Here is a 25,400-nt window from a genome sequence, read left to right on the forward strand (position 1 = left end):
ATGATAAGTGAGCGTGACCTTTGAATTAATTTAGAATAGCTTTTATGATACAAAATCGAAGTGTCCTAAAACTTATTTGTATACCTAATATTTCAAACAATTAAGGTTTTTTAGTTCCAGTTTTCACAACACTAACTTACCTTCAATAACTAATAGCCTATCTAGCCAACCCTTAAATAATCACTTCAGAAATTACTGTTTAAACATTGTCTAATGTTGCTCAGTCGTAGAGACAAGATTCCTTAATATTTTACTAATATTTATAACATATGATGAGTATAATGAACTTAACGAGCTTACCACCAGAATTAGAATATCGTAGAAGTAGTAATAAAGTCTGTACTGACTTCTTCCTTAATTCACTCACAAATTACCTCTTCTTCATTAATTCACTCACAAATCACCTATGTTAATTGCTCTGAACATCCACCGGGTGTTAAGATTCTCCACAGGAAGTACCAAGAAGGTAAACTCAGCTTTCAAAATATTGAAAATATCCACTCCAGGTGGTATTTAATTCCAGATTCAAAGCTCCAGGCTTCGATGATTGAACATTAACGAAAATGACAGAATGAAATCGAAATATGATGTAAGTTTTGTTTTAAGTTTGAGTTTTGGTTTGTAACTCAATTAATTTAAGTTCCATTTTAAACTTCAAGTTATAATTTCAATATATAATTGTAATTTGTAAGTGCATTTTTAATTATTTTTTTTAAATGAATAAGTTATTGTCTTTCTAAGTTAATAAATTTATTAATTAGTTAAACCCTGAAACAAAGAAAACACGTTGTCAAAGTGGCGGAATCGTGACCTATGCATATTCAAGAGAATGTTTTGAAATCTTCGCAGAGTAGATTCATTATTATCATAATTTCTGCCTATCACAGTCCTCCACAAGTTCGTGCCAAAAATGGCGTAAACTCATGTGTTTTGCCCATAGTCACCACGTTGGGCAGGCGGGTTGGTGATCGCAGGGCTGGGTTTGTCGCACCGAAGACGCTGCTACCCGTCTTCGGCCTTTGTATTTCAAAACCAGCAGTTTGATGGCTATCCCGCCATCGGTCGGCTTTTCAAGTTCCAAGGTGGTAGTGGAATTGGGTTATCCCTTAGTCGCCTCTTACAACACCCACGGGAAGAGAGGGGGTGGCTATATTCTTTACTACCGTAGCCACACAGTAGCAGAGTAGATTGCACAAAGTAAAAGGTCCACCAAAATATCGAAATCACTCACCATGTTTGTTGAGATAATTATTTGAATATTATTCTCTCTCCAGAGACATAATTTTTGTAGTTATAATCAGGCGAACCTGGCCAAAAACGAAACCTGAATTTTTCTCTCGCCTTCTCAAATCACTGTCGAAGAAAAATCATTCAACCTGGCAGTGTTGCCACTCTAAACTTCCAAATCCATCTATTACAGCAAACCGAAAGTAATCTATATTTTTTTTATTTATCACACAATTTGAACAAAACCCTACGCAATGAAATAAATATTAATATATGAAACGATGATTAAACTAAATAGAAAAAACGACTCAGAACATTAAACGATGTTTAAAAAAAACCGTGTAAACACATAGCAACTCTCAAGTACGCCATCTAGTGCACTTGCAAAGCTTCACTAGGCAAATCACAATACTAGAATCTATAGTAGTTCTGCCGTTAGATCCAGATGTCGCTATGCAAAACAGTTTTACCGTGTTACAGTGCAACGTTGTCTCACCAATTTTGTCCACGGTAGCAACACCACCTTTAGTTCTATTTCTGGTTTACCTGTAATATCCATTGATCTGGGCATCATAGCGCATTCTAGAAAGAAGGACGTTTTTGCCTTTTTTCAGTACATAGAATACGAGACTGCAATTGCCTTGGTGCCCGAATAAACTGGATTTTCGTCTCTTTCTCTTATTCTTGTGAATTGTTTAGGCAATTCCTTTTTATTTTTACGAATCGTCCCAATAACTGACAATTTGTGTTGTGACTCAAGCTTATCTTGAATTAAGCCTTAGGCCCTCCTAAGCCTTAGGAGCGTCAAACCGTCTATTGAGAGAATTGGCAGAAGAGGATCCAGATGCATATCTATAAAACGTAGGAAAGACTTAGTTGCACCGTCATATTCTTATCGAACGGTCTTTGCCAAACGTCAGTACGATAGCCAATCCGCTTACGTATACAATTCTATTAACCCATTACTTCCCAAGCATCGAAAACATTGGAATTTTTTGATAAAATCTTTAAATTAAATTCATAATATATTAAGAAAAAATATTTTGACAAAAAATAAAATAAAAAAATTACCTTCCTTGCTGAGTCAGCCTGTCCTATAAATATGACAATGGGGACATGTGATCAGAAATAATGAAAGTGAACAATTATTAGAAAATCCGCTTTATTTGAAAACAATGACCACAAACTGTTTTAAAAAAAATTGATGGGCTTATTTTGTATGATAAGGTATAAAACAATCACTGCAAAGTGTCTTTTCACATTTAACACAAAAGGTTAGAGGTTTTTTTTTTACAGCCTTGTCCTTGGCAACGCCTCTGTTTGTCCCTCTTCGTCATGTAGTGACCAAAATTATCAAATCTGACAGGTTGTAAAAGAACTTCTGAAGAACCTGGTGTAGGTTTACTTGCCTTGCCTTCCAATTTTTTAATCCAAGAATAACAAACCCTTCGTCTAAAATCTAGCAGAGGGATGTTTTCATCTTTATTTGCCTGGTTGTAAATAATCCATGCATTCACTAGGTACATGTCTAAAATACGGGTGACTAGAGGCCAATAACATTTTTTACCTCTAAAGCGGATTGGATATTTAGAAATCAGCCAATCATGTTTATCCACTCCTCCCATGTTTTTATTATAATTATGAATAAGCCTTGGCTGATTCACGGCTATTTTGGCCTTTTCTTTCTTTGAGTACCTATTAGTTTTTACAAAAGGTTCAACAGTATCAAAATTAGTCAAAAGACATACTACATTATTGTCATGCCATTTCACGCATAATATTTCATTATTTTTATCAAAACGATGATCGGAATAACCTCGGTCTTTGTTTTTCATCTCTTGTTTGGTCATGATAGGACATTTCTTAGTTCTATTGTCTCTGACTGTCCCTGTAGCTCTGAACCCTTGAGATTTCAAATCAATCAACAATTGCATGCTGCAGAAAAAGTTATCGAAATAGACTGCATGTGCTCTGGGATCTGTACATACAGCAAGCAACTTTTTTACAACTGCTGAACCCAAGCCGTCGCCAGTACTAGCAGGGATTTGAGCATCCTTGCCTGTATAAAGCGAAAAGTTATAACAATATCCGCAGACTCCACACAGTGCCCAAAACTTGTACCCAAACCTCACTGGTTTACCTTTAATAAATTGTTTGATTCCATGGTGACCAAAGTATTTGACGATCATTTCATCAACAGCTAAATTGGATTCAAATATCCCAAACTTTCGGAATGATTCATTAGCTTTATCGATAAATAGACGAATTTTGAAAGCTTTGTCAGTATTATCAATTCTTGAGTTGTCATTGAAATGTAAAAAGGATTTAATTTTGTCAAAACGATTACGAGACATTGCTTGCTCAACAAATGGGATGTGTACAACATCATCTCTACACCAATATAGTTTACTCTGAGGTAAGTGGTGATACGAAGAGAAAAACAAAATTCCTATAAAGACTTTTAACTCATTTACAGTTATATTGAAGTTCAAATCATTTTTATAATGTTTGGCGTAGGTTACGGTTTCCTGTACAATATATTCTAGAATATCGTTACACAGCAAATTTTCGAATATTTCTACCGCTGATTCCAACTCCGTAATCATATTTTCTAAACATTTTTGAGCAGTATTAGATTCCGGCTGTATTTCAGAATATACTGCTTCACACTTACGCCAAGTGACTGTCTTCCTTGTCCGAGATGTGGTTTGAGTAGGATGATTTTCCTCGTCGTTATCAATTGTACACGAAAATTCCACTTGACCAGCTACATCTGACACTGACGAAACTCCCATGTCGTCTTCAGGACCTTCTTCTATGTCAGTCATTTCATCTACTTCATCCGGAGGCAATATGGCAACTTCAATGTCATTCAACTCATCATCACTACAACCTTCAATATCTTGAAGATAGTCTATGATTTCTGACACCTTCAAAGCTTTTTTAAATGTTTTTTTTTTTTACTGGATCCATGACCTATAAATAATAATAAAAAATATAGCTACACGTTTATCAATACGAATAGGTATAATATTTGATAAAGAACAAAATAAAAATATTTTTACTTACCTTTTTCAACCTTATGAACAATTCAATTTTTTAACTCTAGTTCGATAAAAGAAATAATCACAATCGTGTCACGAGATATAATGTGTTCGGCGTAGACTTATCGACTAATGTAAAAACAAGCAAAACCCGCAAGAAACAAACAATTGACACGTTTGAACCTGTACGTAGCGTAACAGGATCGAACGCGCTTTCGCGGCAAATTGTACAGACATGTTCCCAGTGTCATATTTATAGTACGGCTTATTTTTAATGTATACCACAAGTTCCCAAATCATATTTTGTTTTTGTTTTTATTTGTTATATATTTGATAGAGATCTAAAAATCAGTTTTATGTACTTTGAAGTCGGTAACCTTTTTCTTTTACGGTATTTAAAATCGGAACATAATGCTCTTCTTGAGGTAACAAAAAAGATCATTTTAAAAAAAATACAGTAAAATTGTGTAAACATTTTTTATAGTGAAGAAAAATTATTTTGTTAGAAGAATATTGTAAAAATATGATTTTCATCAAAAATAATCAAAATAAAAGGCCTAACATGTAAAAAAAATATATGAAAATAGTGTCTTAAAAATAGGACACTGGGGAGGAATGGGTTAATCATAAAATAAAAATTTATCCAATGACATTACGAAAGTGTAAACAAGCTATAACGGAGTGGTTAAGGGATCTAACATATGAGGATGTTGAAAAATTGTTAGTTAGAATAGCATAAAAAAGTAAAGTAAATAACTAGAGTATATGTATTTGCATGTATGTACACACACACACACACACTCACACATACACACTCACACGCACACAAGCACGCACGCACTCACAAACACATTCTTGATCACATTCACTCACTTATAAAGCGCAGTTTAATTACTAACAAAATTCTGTTTTTCTTTTTTTTTTTTTTTTTGTAATATCGTGTCATATTGTTGCCGTTTGTATGAAATCTTAGTTAAAGACTTGGAAAGTTGCGAGTCATTCCCACAAGTATCTACGATAACTTATTGGGAAGACTCAGTGTAACTTATATTGTAAACAGATTTCATGAATAAAGATATTATTATTATTATTATTATTATATCTCAATCATCTTCGCATGAACGAAGCAAAATTTGATGAACTTACAATGGTTACACCTTTAGGAGTTAAACAATATATTTATTTACAGATTAGCACTCGAACAATATAGATATCCGATATCCACAATTTTATTTATTACAAAACCAAATTACGTTTTTCTCGCTAGCCCTTGTCAAAATTTTCGATCATGCGCTCTGTACTCTTTCTAGAGCGTTCTTTTAGAAATGACTAATTTGAATTTAAATATATCCAGAGAAATAAGTAATGTCAAATACGCCATATACTACGGGTATCGTGCGGATATGCTTGTTTATTAAATATACAGGGTGGCCGATCACTTGACGTCATAAAAAAAAATTTAGGTCCGGTATGTTGTGGGGTATCCGAATCACCCCCATGTATGTTACGCGATTTTTTATAGTTTAGGAGTTATGAATTTTTTTCGATTTTATGAGAAATTTCGACTTGACCATCTTAAAAAATTTCTAAAAAAAAAAAGCGAACATTTTTTTAGGGTTTTATTTTTTGCAACTGAATTCGTATAAGTTATACTTTTATGCATAAAATAATCAGCTTCGTCGCTTTGATGAAAGTTATGAAAATGTTGGTCTAAAATCAAAAATCTACGTTCCGTGAATTAGGACTTAAATTTTCAACTTTAAATTAAAAATCTAAACAGGTAACCTTATGATTTCTTAGTTAATCTTAAAAATGCGCCAGACTCTCAGCTTTCATAATAATAAAAAAAAGCCGTACTTAATATGGAAAATTTGGCTAAAATCGGTCTTCAAAGACAGCAAGGTGGAGAATTCTTAAAATTAGCCTATTGATTAAAAAATTTTTTTTATCATTCCTAAGGCTAATTAATGATTAGAAAATGCTGGAAACCTATTTTGTTGGTTGGATAAGAAAAGTTTTAGGCTTTTAAGTAAGAACGAGATCATAATGTTAAAATCATTTAAAATTTTTAAAATTTATAATAAATGTTCAACGTGGCCAGTTCCAGAAACAATACACATTCTATACCGTCGTAAAAAAACGGCAAATTTTACTTGCAATAACAATAGGCTGAAAGAATAAGAAACTATATTGCTATCTCCCTCACTCTCGGTGGCAAAGAGGCCGATCGCAACCGATCAAAGCTAGTTCGTTAGTTACTGATCTCAGTTGTGCTCACATTGTGTTTACTGCTACTTGTGTCACCATTCGTTATTTCATTGCTACTGAAGGTGGCCACGTTGAACATTTATTATAAATTTTAAAAATATTAAATAATTTTAACATTATGATCTCGTTCTTACTTAAAAGCCTAAAACTTTTCTTATCCAACCAACAAAATAGGTTTCCAGCATTTTCTAATCATTAATTAGCCTTAGGAATGATAAAAAAATTTTTTTAATCAATAGGCTAATTTTAAGAATTCTCCACCTTGCTGTCTTTGAAGACCGATTTTAGCCAAATTTTCCATATTAAGTACGGCTTTTTTTTTATTATTATGAAAGCTGAGAGTCTGGCGCATTTTTAAGATTAACTAAGAAATCATAAGGTTACCTGTTTAGATTTTTAATTTAAAGTTGAAAATTTAAGTCCTAATTCACGGAACGTAGATTTTTGACTTTAGACCAACATTTTCATAACTTTCATCAAAGTGACGAAGCTGATTATTTTATGCATAAAAGTATAACTTATACGAATTCAGTTTCAAAAAATAAAACCCTAAAAAAATGTTCGCTTTTTTTTTAGAAATTTTTTAAGATGGTCAAGTCAAAATTTCTCATAAAATCGAAAAAAATTCATAACTCCTAAACTATAAAAAATCGCGTAACATACATGGGGGTGATTCGGATACCCCACAACATACCGGACCTAAATTTTTTTTTATGACGTCAAGTGATCGGCCACCCTGTATATAAAATAATATTTTATAAATTAAATAATAAAAGTTAATATATGTGTGATACAAATTAATATAATATATATAAACAAATAATAAATGTCAGGTAGCCTACACCGTTAATTCAGAGAGAAAATACTATGATGAAGGATTCTTTGCCCGCAAGAGTGAAATTGCAAATCGTTCTCAGACATCTTGCTACTGGGGATTGTTTTGGATCATTCGAAGCATTATACAGAGTACCGAGATGCTCAATATCATCTTTTTTCGAAGCAGTGTCTGAAGCGATATGGATAGTACTACGAGATTTTATTAAGGTCAGTAAAATATAGAGTTATTAAAAAAAAACGAATTAAGTAAATTTAGTGTATTCTTTTAATATTTCACAATGTTTCTCATAGCTGTTTGGAGCAGTCCGAAGTATTATTTTCTTGAGTTGTGGGCAGTATCTCACCAATTTGTTGAGTGTTTATGGGTGTTTGGACATCATGATGATCATAAGTTTGAATAGGTGCCAATTGGAACTGAGAAATGGACGGAGGATATTGCTCATGTTGATAAGTATCTGGAGACATTACATAGGCTTAAGAACTATGTGACAACGATGATGAACGCGTAGAATCATGAGATAGATCATGTATCAATGAACTGCAGCCATTCTAGCACCATGACTTCTTGTAATTTCTGTTGACAAATCAAAGCTCGATGTAGTGGCATTCGCTTTAACTGCAACTTCTACAGAATAAGTCAAATTCATCTTCGCTGTTATTTTTAGCATCATCGCTAATGATTTTCAACTGCTTTATAGCCTTGTCTGTTGGTGTATAACTGCATCTTTTCCGGTTTCTCGGCGCATGAGATATATTCGCGAGAGGCTGTTCATCTCTTGAGGTCTGAGAATGTCCGCTATCTTTTGCTTGAGGAGTTTCCTGACTCTTCTCTGTGTTTTCATATTCTGTACATAAATTATTGCCTAAATCTTCAGTTTGCCGGGTACGCGTTCTTGCAGAAAGACTTATATTTTCAAATTTCTTTTTTTGGTCGGGGCATACCTCCTCAGCCATAACTATGTCACATTGTTTTACAACTTCGCTGTCGGTAAACTGTCGGCCAGACTTCGCAAGAATTTCCGCAACCCTTAAACGTGCACGTATACTCGACTCGTTCCTTTGAACTTGAACTTTAAAAACATTTTGTTGGTTCTTAACTGAAGATTTGAGTACGTTAATTTTATTTTTCCGTGATTCACCCACTAGGCAAGCAAATTTAGCTTTATGCTTGGTATCATAGTGCCGTTTGACGTTATATTCTTTTCGTATAGCAAGAGTTTTTTGACATATTGAGCATAGCGGTTTGCCATTGCAATTAATAAAAAAATATGAATCTGTCCAGGCATCGTTAAATACCCTATTTTCTTCTATTAACTTCCTTTTTTAAAGCCATTAGTAACTGTAAATAAATAAATAAAATAAAAATAAAAAAGCCTTTATTTGACCATGCTATATAGTACAAGAGAAACTATTATTAATATATTATTATAAAGTTTTACCAGTTGCTTATAATTATTTACTTTTACTTATACTAAATTACTTAGGTTAAACAAGGTCCCCAGGTTGGGTAAAGGCCTCCTCCAGTGATGCCCACTTCTCTCTGTCCTGTGCTATTAGCCAAGCCAATTAGTAACCGTAACAATAAAATAATTGTAGTAAACATGTCACTTTTTATAAACATGGCACGTAAACAACAAGCAGTCGATACCAATTGAAGTGGCTTATGACATCAAATTATTTAAAAACGGGATATTTACCATGTGCTATCTTGAACAAGAACAGTTAATGTCGAAATATCGAGCGCCGAAAATAAAAATAAAAAATCATATCATATCCTGACACCAACAAACCCAGTTTCGTTTGGTAAATTTTAGGTAAATGTTTACCTAAGCAATTGAATTTTTTCCTAAGACTGTAAAAAAAACGTCGGCCCCAACTAGTATGTCTATAATTGCAGGCCTATTAAAAGATGAGTTATCTAGATTTATTCCTGAAGGAATTGGAGCATCCTTAATATTAATAAAAGAAGGATGGTAAAGCTTCGGTAGTCTGAGGTAAAATATGACTGTCGATAGTAGTTCTATAGTCGTTATTAAGAGACTTTATGGTAAGATTACAAGACTGTGTACTTTACGAAATATTATTATTGATACCTGTCTCCGTGGCGCTCTCGTTACGTCGAGACCAACCCAGCTTACCGCCGAAAGAAGTCTGTATATAAGCTGTCAATAACCAGTAAAGCACTATCTTTAAAAGACGTACGCAGATAATGCAATTTATTAATGTTATCTATAGCAGATTGCTGTGTGGTTACGGCAATAAAGAATATAGCCACCCCCTCTCTTCCAGTGGGTGTCGTAAGAGGCTACTAAAAGATAACACAGTTCCACTGCCACTTTGGAACTTAAAAAGCTGACTGATGGCGGGATAACCATCCAACTGCTGAATTTTAAATATTCAGGACAAAGACGGGTAGCAGCATCTTCGTTGCGACAAAGCCAGCCCTGCGGTCACGAACCTGCCTAACCAGCGTGGTGGCTATGGGAAAAACACACTTAGAGACGCTTATATCCAGCAGTGGACTGCGATAGGCTGAAGTGATGATCTATATCAGATCTTGAGTGAATTAAAGAAATAAAAGTGTCCCTATATTCAAGTCAATGTTGATAGTGACCATGAAAAGTAAGTCTTGGAATTTTTGGCAATCTAAGTAATTTAAGGTATCTTGTACTTCGTTTGTCTTTTTTACTTGGTGTAATAAAGAGTGATGTCTTCTTCTTCAGATTCGGCATGTCGTTTTATGTTTACAATTGTATCCGTTGTGATTTGGTATAAGGCAGTTAAAGCAAAGATAATTCTTCTTTACAATTTCGAATCGTTGTTCAATTGGTTGCCTCGCAAAATCTTTGCAACTATAAATGTAATGACCCCCTTTGCAATAGGAACATGAAGGTTGTAAATGAGTATTAGGGCGCTGGGTTTGATGAATTTCATTATCTCTGTTTGTGACATGAAATGTCTTAGAAGTTTGTGGTTTGCCCCTTACAGTTGAAATCGGAGCGATTAGAAGAAGAAGAAGAAGAAGAAAGATACTTTATTGTGCATATTATGTGTGTATTGAATAAACCCACTCTACCAAGTGTGGCTTCATCAGTCTAAAAAATTGTAGGCCCTTCAGCAAGCAACCAGTTACAAAAATTCACTCGTGCTGATTTGTCAGATTCGGTGAGTTCCTGAACACGATGAAGGTGTAATAGGTATTTGCTTTCATTGTGAATGACACTCCACGCGAAGTACTGTGACACGTTGAACCTTCGCGCTGCGTCATTAGTGCTCGCTGCGGGATCCGCCTCAAAGAAGTCCAGGATCTCTACGTTTTCATGTACAGTGTGCCTTGGGGGACGGCTACTATCCCTGATCCTGTGCTCAAACTGGCCGTAATCTCGTAGCCGCTGTGTGGCTGCTAACATTGTCTCACGGCTCGGTGTAGGTAAGTTCCGATACCTAGCTGCATATTACCGACAGGCTTCCGACACATTGTCATCACACCTAGCCAGCATCCTCACCATTTCCGTGTATTCGACATTAGAATAGCGGCTATAAAATTATTTTAGTACAGATAAAATACATCGGTCGATACGAATAAAATAAATACGAGTGGCACACAAGATCGTATGACGCAGGCGCATCAAAGTCGCCGCGCCTAGTTCAAGGACGCTAGCGCCGCTTCATCCCTTACCCCCCCCCCCCGTCACATTCACACCCGCAAGTGGTAATTACCTAATCTTTGAGATGCGCGTAGAGTTTATAACATTCAAATGGAAAATTACGCACGAGATTATTGCACGAGAGTGATGCTGGGTGATAGGGTGCTCAGGATGGCTAAAACCATCACGAGTGACCCGGATGCCGAAGGCGCTTTCGGGGCTTGGAGGCTACCGCAACTGAGATGGACAAACGGGGTACCCGGATGCGGCAAGACAACTCACATAGTCAGGAACTTCGATGAGGAAAAACAAAAAAGCTAAAAAAAAAAAAAAATAGTCGTAAATGATTATTCTAGTATTATTATTTAATTTAATTCTAATAATTATTCTAATTATTATTATTATATAATTATATATATCTCTCACGGTCAGTTGTGGACTCACCATCGAAATAGAGAAAATAAGCTTTAGTTCGTAATTCGAATGCAATGTTGAAAATAATACGCCTCAACGCTTGAAAATTAAAATTTAAATAAAAAAAGGCATGGGCATTCAAGAGCCTATGAATGTTAAAATTTAAATTAAAAAAAAAATGGAAAATTAAATTAATATTTTTTTTTGCATGAAAGTGAAATCTAACAAATGATCAAAAGTCGTAGAACAAATGTTGTTACTTATGATGTTAGCTATCTTGTCCTGCGAGGATGCCCGTGTTTTACAAGTAACCCTGTATACATAAATATTGTTATACAATTAGTTTGAGTGTACGTCATTTAGACTCGAGAAAATTCTTAAAATCCTCCCATGAAGGCATTTCATTACCGTTCTTCTTATAAAAATATAAAAATATTCTTCCCATTCTTTTAATAAGTCTAGTCAAATTTCTGTCCTACTATGAATATCAAAATAGGATCCCATATATCTGTACAAATATTTAAATTCTTCAAACTACTAACACATTCCGTAGTTATGTCTAGAAGATTCTTAATTTTATAAGCCAGCGGATGCGAAACTTTCTTCTGGCCGAATAACCTTTTTAAAATTGAAAAAACAATCATTTTATTATTTCCGAAACGCTCTATAAATAATTCCTATGGGTCTGTATCACACTAGTTTTTAACTAGTGAAGCGTTTGCACATCATTAATTGTTGTGTTATGTACAAGCGCCAAAAACAAGTCTTGATATATGGGCCAGTCTTCATATTTACCAGAAAACTTTGGTAACTGAATCCTCGGTAATTTAGCAAATGATGACTGTGCAAGTTGTAATAAATTCGACGAATTAGAATTATCAAGAATTTTCGGTTTGGAATCCATATTCGATAGTAAAACTATTAAATCATATTTCAAACAAATATACAAGTCTTCGTACGAGTAATATTCTTCATTAAGAAAGTAAGGTAAAACTCCCCTTTGTTCTCGTGGCGTACACTTCAAAAGATTTTTATGTGTTTTTTTAAATGTCTCCCAGATGTCATCATTCATCATCTCATCACTCATCGATAGTTTTAATCTTGCTTTTATTATATCCTTCGGTTAATCTTTGTTTCGGACACTTTTTAATATTTCTTTCAGCCTTCTGAATCATATTCGCCACATCCTCACTATCCTTACCATAATCTTCATAAGAGAACTCCGAGTCGCAATCGTCACTTTTTCGACGCCTTTTTTTCAAGAGAAATGTTAAAGAAATCGGTTATTTTTAGACGGCCCTGCTTTTCTGTCCATTTTGGCGCGAAAAACACTTTCATGTGTTTAGACACAAAACTAACTATTCTACCCAACTGACTACACTTCACAATAAATCCAATAATTGTTTTCGTAAATAAACGATATTGCGAGAGATGCCACGCGTAGCAACGTGCGCTCTCCACGGATATCGTGTTTCGACTGGCATATGCAAAATGAACCGGAAAGAAACTCGGATCCGAGTGGGCGGTACCAAGGAACTCCGAGTCGCAATCAATACCTATTTCTCGACGTTTTGGACAGGCGACGTTTAGACAACCTTGCTTTTCAGTCCATTTTGGCACGAAAAAAACCTTCGTGTGATTGGACACAGAACTCACACGTTAGAATAATAATTGTTTTCGTAAGTAGACGATATTGCGAGAGATGCCACGCAAAGCAACACGTGCTAGCCACGGATGCCGAACTTCAATTGGCCTAATGAAAATGAACGTGCGAAATACTCGGATCCGAGTGGACGGCGCCAAATGTGTTAAACTGATCTCTAAATTATGCTAAGATTATAAATTAGAGCTATGTGGGTAGCGATGAAAAATTTCAAGATATATTTACCCAGTCACTGTGTAAAGTTAAATTTCGTCATTGAAACGAAGTTCCTTACGGCAGGGATATGTAGGAGATAGGGGTTTTGCTGCGCGAACAAACTGAAAAAAAAAGTGAGACTAACACTTACTACCTATAATCATTCTTTATATTTCTTCCCCGCGGCATTTTCGGCATCATTGAAAGTGTTTGGAATATTCTTAATTTTACAGAATAATACAGCCCGTACGCACCAACATCTTTGAAGTCATTGGCACTCACTCCCACATCAGCCAAACGTATGATTCTTCTGACAAGTCCAGCTACTTGTTCTGTAGTCAATATAGCCGGCAGACCTAACTTTCCTGTAGACGAACCACTCGCTAGATGATTGCAAATGTAGATAATTTACCCCTTTCTACCATTTTAACAGCGTTTTTTATCTATTACGAAGTCCATTGAGTTCTTTTTTCCTTGTTCTAGAAGTTGGTGATTCGCTGGTGTTTCCATGACATGACTTTTTCTTTTAATTGAAGATCTCTATCTCTTACATCTTCATTCAATTGTTTTAAATTCCATGTCTGAAGCTGACGATACCTTGTCTGTAAACTGTCTCATATAGAATAGTTCTGAGGGAGATTTGCCTGTAACAGAATGAGGTGTACTGTTTATACATTATTAAATAACTAAAGAGGTCTTTTTTCTAGTCGTGACTTTTGCTTGGCAAATTTTTAAACGTTTTAAAACATTTCAGTTTAACTAATGTGTTCGCAAGTACCGTAAGATTGCATACCTACGCGCGACGATTGTTTACGTCTTGTCATTTAATATGGATATTAGTTTTAAATGAAAACTGTTTCTTAAAGCCTAGCTCCTCGTGCATTAAAAGTTGCTTTACGCGCTTCTGTTTTGAGGCAGATAGGCGTTTAATAACCTGTTTTGAGTTTTGAGTATTTATCCTCAACGGGCGCATTAGTAATGACATCTTTAACTTCAGCTGCATACTGGTGATCTATTTGAGCCACCAAATAACAAAACTTAGTCTCGTCGGTTGTTATTCGAGATAACGTAAACTGGCTTTCATCTTCAGCGAACCATAAAGTGGGTTCCTCTGGCCAAAATGGCGGTACTTTAACGCCTACAAGCAATACTTCCGTACCGGCATCGGCATCGCTGGATTCATCATGATTTATATTTTTAATAGTAAAAAAATTATAATTTTTGCTAGCTGTTATCACTTGTGGCACACCCTAAAATCACCACTTAAAATTCCTTAAAAAAAATTTTCCTTTTCAATGTTTTAAAATCCAAACTTCCTATTTCGTCGGGGTCAACAATAATATAGGGTCACTAGAATGTTTAACTATTATTATTCAACCTATCCTAATAACGTCACATTTATCTAACTTTTACTCAGTAATATAATTTACGTACTCGTAAAATATGCACTTAGTTTTGTATGATTCCTATATGAAGGATATTAATAATAAGATTTAATGTGAAGATGAATTTAATTTATTAAATAAACGATATTACAATTAAAATATGAGCATGAAATAATTATAATGAAACTTAGATGCGCGGTTAGTTAAAAGATTCTGAAGCAAGTGTGGTGTGCGAGCACAGTTCAGCTGAAGATTTCACTTTATGATGATGTCATACTTCACATGGCACATTGATTTTACCGTGTGGTCCAAGGTGTAAAATTTGTAAGGAGCTATATTATTATAATAAGTAAGTAGTAATACACTACTATATAAGTGGGATAAGGGCAGGAAGATGATGAAGTAGTAATAACTGCCGCGACAATGCTATTTTTAACTTACATTGCGCAAATGCCCTTATGGTTTAGTTATATGAATGAATATTTTCTGATATTTCAATTTGATTAGAAATTAGTAAAAAAGTGGAATACAAATGCCCTGAAATGCGCAACGCAAAGGAGGGTAACGTGTTTATCAGTCTATGTATGTACCTTTACGGCACTGTGCCACAGTGTTTAAACAAAATAATTAACCACGCAAAGGCATGTGCCGATTTTGAAAAATAATACGTCATTTGATTCCACATTACGGCGCAAATGTCGTAGAAAACATAAAATTTGGAAAAATCAATATGGACGATTTTGGTCACTATAATGGGAAAAATAAAAAAAAAAATTAAAATAAACAAACTATTTCATGTGGCGAATTGTTAAATAGGTAGGTAGGTATTTAAAAAAAATTAGATTTCTCATATCGTTTTTCAATCAGAATTACATAAAAGCTTGCCAGAACTGATATTTATACGGGTCTATTAACTGCAAATGGCCTTGAGGCAAAACAAAGAAACTCCAAACAAGAATTTGAAAGTTTTAAATAAATTAAATTAATTAAAAAATATAAAAACCCGCCTTACGCAGGCTTGCATAACTGAAAAAAAAGATGGAGACAGATCAGGACCTATATTTAAATCAATCTATATTCTTTATAATAATTATTAATGGGTCCCGACTGTCAAAATCACATTTGTTTTTCTTTTCAGTTTTTACGCAGCTGGGTTTTTGATTCTTTATTAAATATATTTTATTCTGCTTTTGAGTTTTGGTACTCGCATGAAGTACGACAATAATATTTTGTAAGTAGTGGCCTGAAAAAATGTTCTGTTTAACTCTTAGTCGACCTTGGGAGTTGAACGGAACTTATTTAGCATGATTTCATGAAAAAATAAAATTAAACAAGTTAATCAAAATTTAAGTTTTTATTGTCCTTTGAATATAATTAATTTTTTGTACATATTTCTTATTGTCAATTTTGGTTTGTAAAAGATTTTGTTGCATAATGAATACCTGCATTCAAATAGTTATTACTTATTGATTTAATTAAAAGAGAGTAATGGTTCTCACAAATAGTTTGATCTGAATAATCGTATTCATCATCAAATAATTTGAGTCCAATAATTTTTTTAAACATTCCTGTACAAGGTAATGCAACATGTTTTTTTATTTGTATTTTTTTTTTTGAATACCGGCTATTTCGCAAATTATTACAGATTTTGACGGATAACGCAGATCACCCTTATCTTTTATGTACTGAAGGTTGTCTTTCATTTTTTTCATTTTTATGCAGTGAAGATAAGCATTGTTCGCATTTAATTTGTTACGCCAATACTTTTATAACAAAACCTGCTATGTAAATAACGACTTTTTGGGAAAATTCTACGTCATTATGTCGAACAAGGTAAATCTTTTAATAAAGTCTATAGATGGTTCACAGTTACTATATTGTTCTAATTTATGTACGAGTATATCTTTATAGAACTGCTATAGATTCACTGAACAATTGCGCAGTCAGTTTCACCTTCTGTATTTGTTTTTTGAAATGTAGGTGTGCACTTCTGACTTTGTTTTCTAAATAAAATCCTTCATTTTCCTGAAGTTTGACCAAGATTTTCACGTGATTCCATGAAATAGTAGCTCCTTCAGAATTTTTTAAAAATAACTTATCCCCCAATTGCCAACTTTAGCATGAGGCATGGGTCGGGGAATATAAGAATTTTTCTGTTGTCATTTAAAAATACGGGATTTATTATTTCACCATCTACCTGACATCTCAATAATAGCTTAGTCATGGAAAAGTTGGCTGGACAACCGTCAAATGTTACTGACGAAACAACAAGACACTTACCAAACCTATGCAAGTTTTGAGTAAGTTCGCTTTTTGTTCAGCAGTCGTCCCATTAACAAGAAAATAGTCCGCAAGAAGTTTCCACTTACCATTTAAGCAAGTTAGCATACATACCAATGTTTCTTTAGCAACGGGAAGAACATCATCATGCGCTGGTAACCGCATAACATAATTTTTGCTATTTCATTCAACCTTTTGGCGAATGGCCATTTCTTCAAAAGACAGTCCGCATTTCCACTTCTGTGTTGAATTTGTGCACAAAAGTTTGAGAGCAGCAAGTGCCTCGGATGAGAAACCAGGTTCATCTTCTATCATTTGATACTAGCAAGCGAGTGTGCGAGTGTGCGGAAGGCAGTTATTAAAAAACATTCCTGACAAAATTGTAAGAACGCGGACTAATGCCACCCGACACATCGTCGAAAAAAGTTGCCCGGCTATTTCGAAATACGATGTGCCGTTGACAAAGAAAATAGTAATAAATCTTTAGGGTTAGGACCAAATACAAATTTTGAAGCAGGTTGGAAAAAGATTTAAATAATAAATAAACCAACTAGTAGTTCAACAATAAGGTAGTTTAATTCCAATTATCTCACTTACCCTCAAATAAAAAATATATAAAAATAAGCCTACCTAGCTAACCCCAAAAACCATCACTTCAGAAATTACAGTCTAAACAATTTCTAAGGTTGCTCAGTCGTAGAGAGAAGGTTCTTTAACATTTTTCTAATATTTAAATTTTTTTATGATGAGTCTAATGAGCTTAACGAGTATACCACCAGAACTCAAATAACCTTGCAAAATAAGTATAGATAAAACTAAATAGTGATAAAGTCTGTACCTCTTCTTCATTAACTCATTACCAATTACTTCAATTGTCAATTTGCTCTGGACATCCACCGGGTGTTAAGATTTCAACAGGAAGTTTTGAGGAGCAGGATCTCCAGCCCAAAGGGTTTTTACTTTAATACGGACAGGTGTTTCATTGCTCTGGTGATCAATGGTAGACTCAGCTTTCAAAATATTGAAGAGATCCCCTCTGGTGTTATTTAAAATTCCAAATTCAAATATCCAGGCCTCGATGATTGAAGTTTAACAAAAATGACAGAATGAAATCGAAATATAATTTTAAGTTTGAGTTTTGGTTTGCAACTCATTTAAGTTTCATTTTTAATTTCAAGTTATAATTTCCATATTTAAATTTTCCTTTTCCTACATCAAGGTAACCCAAGTGTATTTTCTTTTAAAGTAAATAAATTTATTAATTAGTTACATAATATAATAAAATAAAACAAAAACAAAAAAAAACCCTGAAACATAGAAAACACGTTGTCATAATGGCGGAATAGTAACCTATGCAAAATTTAAAAGAATGGTTTGAAATCCCCGAAATCAGATAAAAATCTATTTCATAATAAACAAAGCAAAGGAAGCTGTAACAAAAGTACATCACGAGTTAATATGACACCTATAGGTTATCACAAACCACAAAGGAAACGGTCCGACCAAAATATCGAAATTAACTCACCATTATTGTTGAGATAAAAGAAAGTTATTCTTCTACTTCAGAGACATAATTTTATAATACAGGCGAACCTGGCCAAAAAACAACGAAAACGTGAAATCTTTCCCTCGCCATTTCCAATCATGGTCGAAGCGAAAAATCATTCAACCTGGCAGTGTTGCCACTCAAAATTAAAAATTTATCCATTACAGCAAACCGAAAGAAATCTGATCTTCTTAAAATGAGATCACAATAAGAACAGATTTTGCGAGTAAAGGCTATTTGTGAAAAATGGTACATTTTTGAACTTTTTATGTAACCGGGAAAAGTGAAAATTAATATTAAAATAACAATTAATTAAATTAGAAAAATGGTGATTAATATCGCGTATTTCCTCCACGTGCTCTTATTAAAGTTTCTACCCGTCTAGGTATACTGAATGATGTTATCGATGGTCTCCTGGGATAGTCTCCGCCATTCCTCAACTACAGCGATTCGCAGTTCACCCACATTGGCAGGAGCTGGAATTCTGGACTTAACTTTTCTTTTCAACAAGTTCCAAACGTGCTCTATTGGGTTCATATCTGGTGATCTCGCCGGCCACTCCATAACAGTGATATTCATATCATTAAGATAAGCTTGAGTTACCTGAGCGGTATGCGGCCGAGCATTATCCTGCATAAAAACAAAATCGTCACCGATATATGGGGCAAACGGTACGACATTTTCTTCTAGAACATCTCTGATATAGCGGTCTGCAGTCAGACTCCCTCTGCCAATCACTACCAAGTCTGTGCGAGCTTCCAAATAAATGCCCGCCCAAACCATTATTGATCCACCACCGAAATATAAACCTGAGTTGCTCCCGAACGAATTCTCGTCATAGACATTTGTTTCATGTCCCGTTTTACAAAAAAAGTACACTGGCAACAATTTTATATATCGTTCTACAAAATTCTATAACAAACACCTACAGGAAACTGATATTTTTAATTGCAAAATAAGAAGATACAAGCGGGACGTTAAGCAAATGCTTAACTCTTTCAGTCTTTCTCTCTTTCGGAATTTTTAAATTAAAATCAATGCTATCTAGCGACAATCTGTTGAACTATTATAAAAGTTTGAACCATGATTGACAAGATGTGACCGATTGACAGTATATTGAATTAATGACAGTTCATTTGTGTTGAATTGAATATTGCGTCAGCCTACTTTTATTCGCGTGTATAATAAAAATAACTGTAAAAAAGGTAAGTAAGCTTTTTTCTTTAATGTTTTTTATTCAATGTATTCGCATGTATTTATACGTGTTATCATTAAAGTACTATACTTTTGTGATTTCGTTGTGTTTTCACAACGAAAATTCAGTGGTTAGTAAACTAACCACAGTGACTGTTGATGATTTATGGTCATAATCTACACGAAACTTATGCATGTGTTTTTTTCGAATTTATTACAGTATGCCGCGTCAGCTAAACGATAGAGAAATCGCAGAATACTTGTTGGAAGACATTCCTTAGGGTAGCGAAAGTATTTGCAGCGACTAGGATGACGAAGAAGATACAGAAGGTCAGCCAAATCCACTGGTGTTAGGCGACTTGATTGAAGAAGTTCGAGTAACCGATTATGACGACTTCGATTGCGATGATGATCTCCTTTTGTCTAGCTTAGCACGCCGGAATCCTGATTCTACCGAGCCTAACACCGTAGATTCAAACAGACCGACTACAAAAGCTCCAAAATGGAAGAAGAATTATAGGATGGACATACCCGGTGAGTTTTCTGAAAGTGTAGGAATAGCCGATCATATTCTTAGCATGGAGAATGTTACACCTCTCTGGCTGTTTCGCCTTTTTTGGACAGAGCATTTACAAGATGTTTTATGTTTTCAAACTAACTTTTACGCTACTCAATCCGGAAAACCTTATATATCCACCATAACAGAAGAACTTGATGTTTTCATTTCTTTGAATTTGGTGATGGGTATAAAAAAATCGCCGAGCTACCGAGATTACTGGTCTTCAGCACCTGATTTGCATGACAGCTATGTTTCGAAGTTTATGAGCTTCAATAGATTCAGTTGGCTTTTGAATTACTTGCACGTAAATGACAATAGTGTTATGCCCAATAGAAATTTCCCAGATTTTGACAAACTTTATAAAATTAGACCTCTACTCAATATTCTACTATCTAATTTTCAAAAAAACTACAAGCCATCAGAAAGAATTGCGATTGATGAAATCATGATCAAATTCAAAGGCAAAAACTATTTGAGACAATACATGCCAAAAAAAAACGACTAAACGAGGGTACAAGGTTTGGATGATGTGTGCACAGTCAGGTTATTGCCTAGATTTTGATATTTACACAGGCAAGCATGGTACTAACGTTGAAACTGACTTAGGTGGTAAAGTTGTCAGAAATTTTTGCAAAAATTTAAAAGACAAAAATTATAGTCTATTTTGACAATTATTTCAACAGTTACCCTTTACAAGTAAAATTACAACAGGACAAAATTTTCGCCCGTGGAACGGTGAATTCAAACAGAAAGTTTTTGCCAACCCTAAAAGAAGACAAGCATTTACGTAGAGGGAAACATGATTACCGGAGCAGTGATACAAAAGTAAGTTTAGTGAAATGGAAAGATAAGAGATCCGTATTTATTTTGTCAAACTATCATGATCCCAAAAATGTCGGAAAAGTTAACCGCAGAGAGCGCGATGGTACCATTGTTGAAGTCTCTTGTCCTGAAGCCGTGAAAGACTACAACGCGAATATGAATTTTGTCGACAAATTCGATCAACTAAAAAGTAGTTATGCTATTGACAGAAAATCATAAGTGGTGGCATAGGATTTTTTTTTCATTTCCTCGATTGCTGTTGTCAATGCCTTTTTAATTTATAAAGAACTGCAGTCTTCTTCACGTCCGGACCTAAGCACATTGAAAGAGTTTAGACGAAGCGTATACCAGGGTCTATTAGCGCCAGCATATGTCAAAGACAAACGAAGGCCCGACTCAGTAAACAGCAACCGTTCTTCTGCGGCCTCTTCGCCAGGACCTGCATTTATAAAACGTCACAAGCCTACAGTTCCTGAGGAAATTCGTCTAGAATGCAGTCGTCATCAACCTGAGAGAAGCACTTCGAGAAGATGTTGCAAATGTAGCACTAAAATATCTCCAGTGCCGTACTATATGGCAGTGCAATACATATAAAGTGCCCCTTTGCCTACGCAAAGGAAAAACATGTTTTTCAGATTTTCATAATAAATAATTTTTTGGTTAGTTTTGCCGGTGGGAAAGTTCATTATAACTTGTAATATCAATAAATAATATACATAATTTATCATTATATTATTTGTATCAATAGTCATGGTGGTTAGTGTCACTAACCACCTCATTCCTCACCTTAAAGCCTTAATACCTAAATTTTTTTTCCTACTTTCTGTGAAAGGAGAATGATACGATTCCATACATTTTTGGGCCAAAATGTAATGAAATGAAAATAGTATCAATTAATGCATTTAGGCCTATTGATACTTCGCTGAAAATTATCTATAATGTGGCTATCTGAGAGTGGAGTTATTAGACTTTTTGTAAAAGTGAGGTTATGTTACAATGTCTATAAAAAACCTCGATCACTAAGTTCTTAAAGCACTAATATTTATTATATTTAGTGAAGAATGTTTGAAAACTCATTACAAATATCACTAACTTGAAACCATAAATAAATACCAGGAATGGATTTATCGAAAAGGAGTCCAGGATTTAAAAAAAAACTTTGAATTTATTTCATATTTTACTCGTCATCTATTATTATTAAAATGTCATCAAGAAATTGTGCAGGTGAAACTATATTTTCCTGGTACCTAGCCCAGCTTAAATACCATATAATACACATTATATGAGCGCAGCAGCCAACAGTTCTTCTGCCTACAATGCAGTTGCAGTAATACATAAGAATTGCTTCCCTTCCTCTACGAGAGCTGTCGATTAAAATATAAACAAAATAAGTTTTTTGACTTATATGTCGGGATTGTATGCGACCCCTAAGTAACCACGAAGTACTTGAGGCCGACAGCTCTCGAATAAGGCTGCGGCTGACCTCCCTGCACACTTCTATGATAAAACCATAATTTCCTCTAATATGTTCACCATAATAGGAACGTGCCTGCTTTATTTGGTATGTTCCTAAAGAAATAAGTATAAGCTCACTATCGGAGAGCTGTGGGAAATCATTTAAATTATCATTATGTATTGTGGTATTTTCAAAATTAGCTTGATGCCTGTTATAATTATTTGTTATAATAAAATCAGCTAATACATTTTCTGTATTCATACATTTATCTATTTCTTGTATTATTTCCCCAGCATCTACACGATCAACTATAGGAGGGTGAAACTTATTTAAAAGGGCAGCAGCCACCTCAGAATCTTTCATGAAACTTTTACTGGATTTATTGAAATAATTTTGGCGAAATAATTTAAAATCACGTTTAAATCTTCCATTGACAATTTCAATAACCCAACGACAAATGGTGACTGTTCTAGATTTATTGGCCTTGCTAGTTGATAGCTGTCTTTCACCCTCCTCCAACGAAGCAGGCACATATGTCCTATATCCACATAGGTGCAACAAAGGTAGTGAATCACGAAAGCCTCTATCTAATATAAATGCATCACTTCGTTGGAAATATTCTTGCAAAGGTCTTCCATTTGAAAATTCGTTTTGCATGATGTCAGCATCAGATGTTGTAGCTGGGTATGGGCCCAAAACATCAATAATATGGCCATCAGTACAAACAATTAAAAATGGTTTTAAGAGATTTCTATATTTGTGCATGCTATATGATTTTTTTTGATACAAATAATGAGAACTTTTTTCTACATAACAATAGGTGCCAAAAAAATTACTACTGGCTTTTCAACACCCTCAAAGCTTCCAAACAGTGATTTGGGTATTGTTAAGATTTCTATCACTCACTTTTAGCAAAATTGCCAATCTTTCAGTGGAGTCACCAGTTCTGAGTTTCATAAGATAAGCAGCCAAAGCTAATGTTGCATTTGGAATTTCTAACAACTGAGGAACTTCAGTGCGCATCTGATGGAACTGAGCTTTATTCAATCCAGTCCATGTATGTACAATATGGTTTTCCATATTATTTATATTTTCAAAATGAAGTAATCCACCATCTAAAACTTTTTTTAATGACATCATGTTGTTTTGCAGTAAAAGACTGTACATAATTGGACCTTAAACTGTCAAGAAAATCCCATGCTTCGATAATCAAATGTTGACCACAAAGACGGTTATTTTCAGGTATGTAATATTTATATTGATTAAGTAACATTTTTCTAGTAAAGTGGAACCCTATATCTGTCTGTTCTGTGGCATCTTTCGATTAAGCATCTACTTTCAGTTTCAGAAGCTCTCATGTATTCCGGCAATACAATAGTAGGTTCTGGTTGGTTGCCTCTAACTTCATCATTGGGGGACACAGAGACCGTGTGAACAGCAGCCACCCAACAACCATGACACACACGACTTCCTGCTTCTATCTGTAACAAACATACTTAATTAAAATTGGAGTTTATTAAGATAATTAATTTGTTTTTTTTTTTTTTTAATTATTACCTACATCTACAAGCTTTATCTATACCTTTTATTTATACATTAATAAGTTTGTTTATAATATAATTATATATATTGCTGTGCTAGCCTTATTGGCTATTTATTAAATACCTGGTTAAGCCCACCTTATTATTTTAATTAGTTTAAATATTAAAAATTGTGTGAATAATGTGAATTTTTTTCCGACCTCCCGTCTCGCGCTGCACCCGGCGCAGATGTGCCAGGTACGAGTCCATCGGCAGGTTGGTCTCAAAGTAAAATGAGACCAGGATGATCTCCCAGCTGCGAACTCGGATCCCCACCACAGAGATATTATTCGTGGTGAGTTTCGGGTACTGCGTGATGTGAAGGTCCGCATCAAATACGATGACTGCGGCCTTGACAGTCCCACTACCGTCGTCCGCACACTGGAAGACCCTGATCCCACTCTGACTTTTCACACGCCTTATGCCGCCGACGTATGGCTCCTGTACCAGAGCAATCCGCGTACGCAGGCTAGAGGCTTCGATCAGGAAGTCGGAGTATGCCAACTTACTGCGCTGGAGGTTTGCCTGGAGGATATTTAGAGCCACCGTGTCTACCGGCCTGCCCTTAGCAATACGATACGGAGGAGCGGGCGATGTCATCCCACCTCTTCCTGACGGGACAGTCGTCGCTAAAGGCGTTGTGGTCGAACTTTGCGAGCTTCGCCCGACGATAGTTCCGGCAGGAAGGTGGTGACACCGCCGGGTCCTCCGTGCATTGAGCTTTGAGGTGCGGCCCGCCACAGTGGCTACAGAGGTCCGCTGGGCCCTTACAGTACTTCCGCCCATGGCCGTACCCGAGACAGCGCGTGCACTGGACCAGTGGAGACTGGTCCTCCGCCCGCAGCCTCATCAGGTCGATTTGGACCGTGCCTACTCCTGTTATCCTCGCCCAGAGTTTGGGCGATACGCTGAGGACTACGTGGGCCGTGAGCGGGTTCCTTGCCCTCCTGCGATATTTTATTAGAAGGCGGTCTTCCCCGGGGTCGAGGTCGCTAAAGAGATGCCTATTTTGGTTTCTCAAACTCTTTATAATTTCGTCATCCGTATGCACTTTCAGAACGCCTCTAATTATTACTAATGGGTCTCTATTTTTCATTTCCTCGACCACGAGGCCCGTTCCTTCTTTCGCCAGTCTCTCCTTTGCCTTCGCCCTGTCCTCAACAGTCCCGAAGCCCATGATAATTTTCCGGTCTCTGGCTTTCCGGACCCGGTCGATTTGAACCCACCCCTCTTTGGCGTCGATGGTCTTTCTCACCGTGTCAAGAACCTCGTCCGCTGTTTGT

At 35.3% G+C, this 25,400-nt stretch overlaps 1 protein-coding gene and 1 long non-coding RNA gene across 2 annotated transcripts; one reads left to right on the plus strand and one right to left on the minus strand.

Annotated features, from left to right (window-relative positions):
• Positions 1-757: 757 nt before the first annotated feature.
• Positions 758-8,330, minus strand: LOC123666881 (piggyBac transposable element-derived protein 3-like). The gene is made up of 4 exons (XM_045600905.1): positions 8,006-8,330; positions 7,721-7,831; positions 2,522-4,165; positions 758-768 (listed from the first exon to the last, which is right to left on the minus strand). The coding sequence occupies exons 1-4, from the start codon at positions 8,328-8,330 to the stop codon at positions 758-760; spliced, it is 2,091 nt and encodes a 696-aa protein (XP_045456861.1).
• A 14,688-nt stretch (positions 8,331-23,018) lies between these two features.
• Positions 23,019-24,062, plus strand: LOC123666800. Its single transcript, XR_006745340.1, has 3 exons — positions 23,019-23,594; positions 23,690-23,779; positions 23,880-24,062. It is a non-coding gene; the product is annotated as an uncharacterized LOC123666800 (long non-coding RNA).
• Positions 24,063-25,400: the final 1,338 nt, after the last annotated feature.

This window comes from Melitaea cinxia, chromosome 27 (assembly GCF_905220565.1).
Source record: "Melitaea cinxia chromosome 27, ilMelCinx1.1, whole genome shotgun sequence".
Taxonomy (NCBI): domain Eukaryota; kingdom Metazoa; phylum Arthropoda; class Insecta; order Lepidoptera; family Nymphalidae; genus Melitaea; species Melitaea cinxia.

Coding starts and splice junctions, on each gene's coding strand:
- LOC123666881 (XM_045600905.1), bottom strand. CDS start 8,330: ATGGCTGAGGAGGTATGCCCCGACCAAAAAAAGAAATTTGAAAATATA. Junction 7,832..8,005: donor AGATGAATTTGACTTATTCT/GTAGAAGTTGCA, acceptor TAATGTCTCCAG/ATACTTATCAACATGAGCAA. Junction 4,166..7,720: donor CATAAACACTCAACAAATTG/GTGAGATACTGC, acceptor CATTTAAAAAAG/CTTTGAAGGTGTCAGAAATC.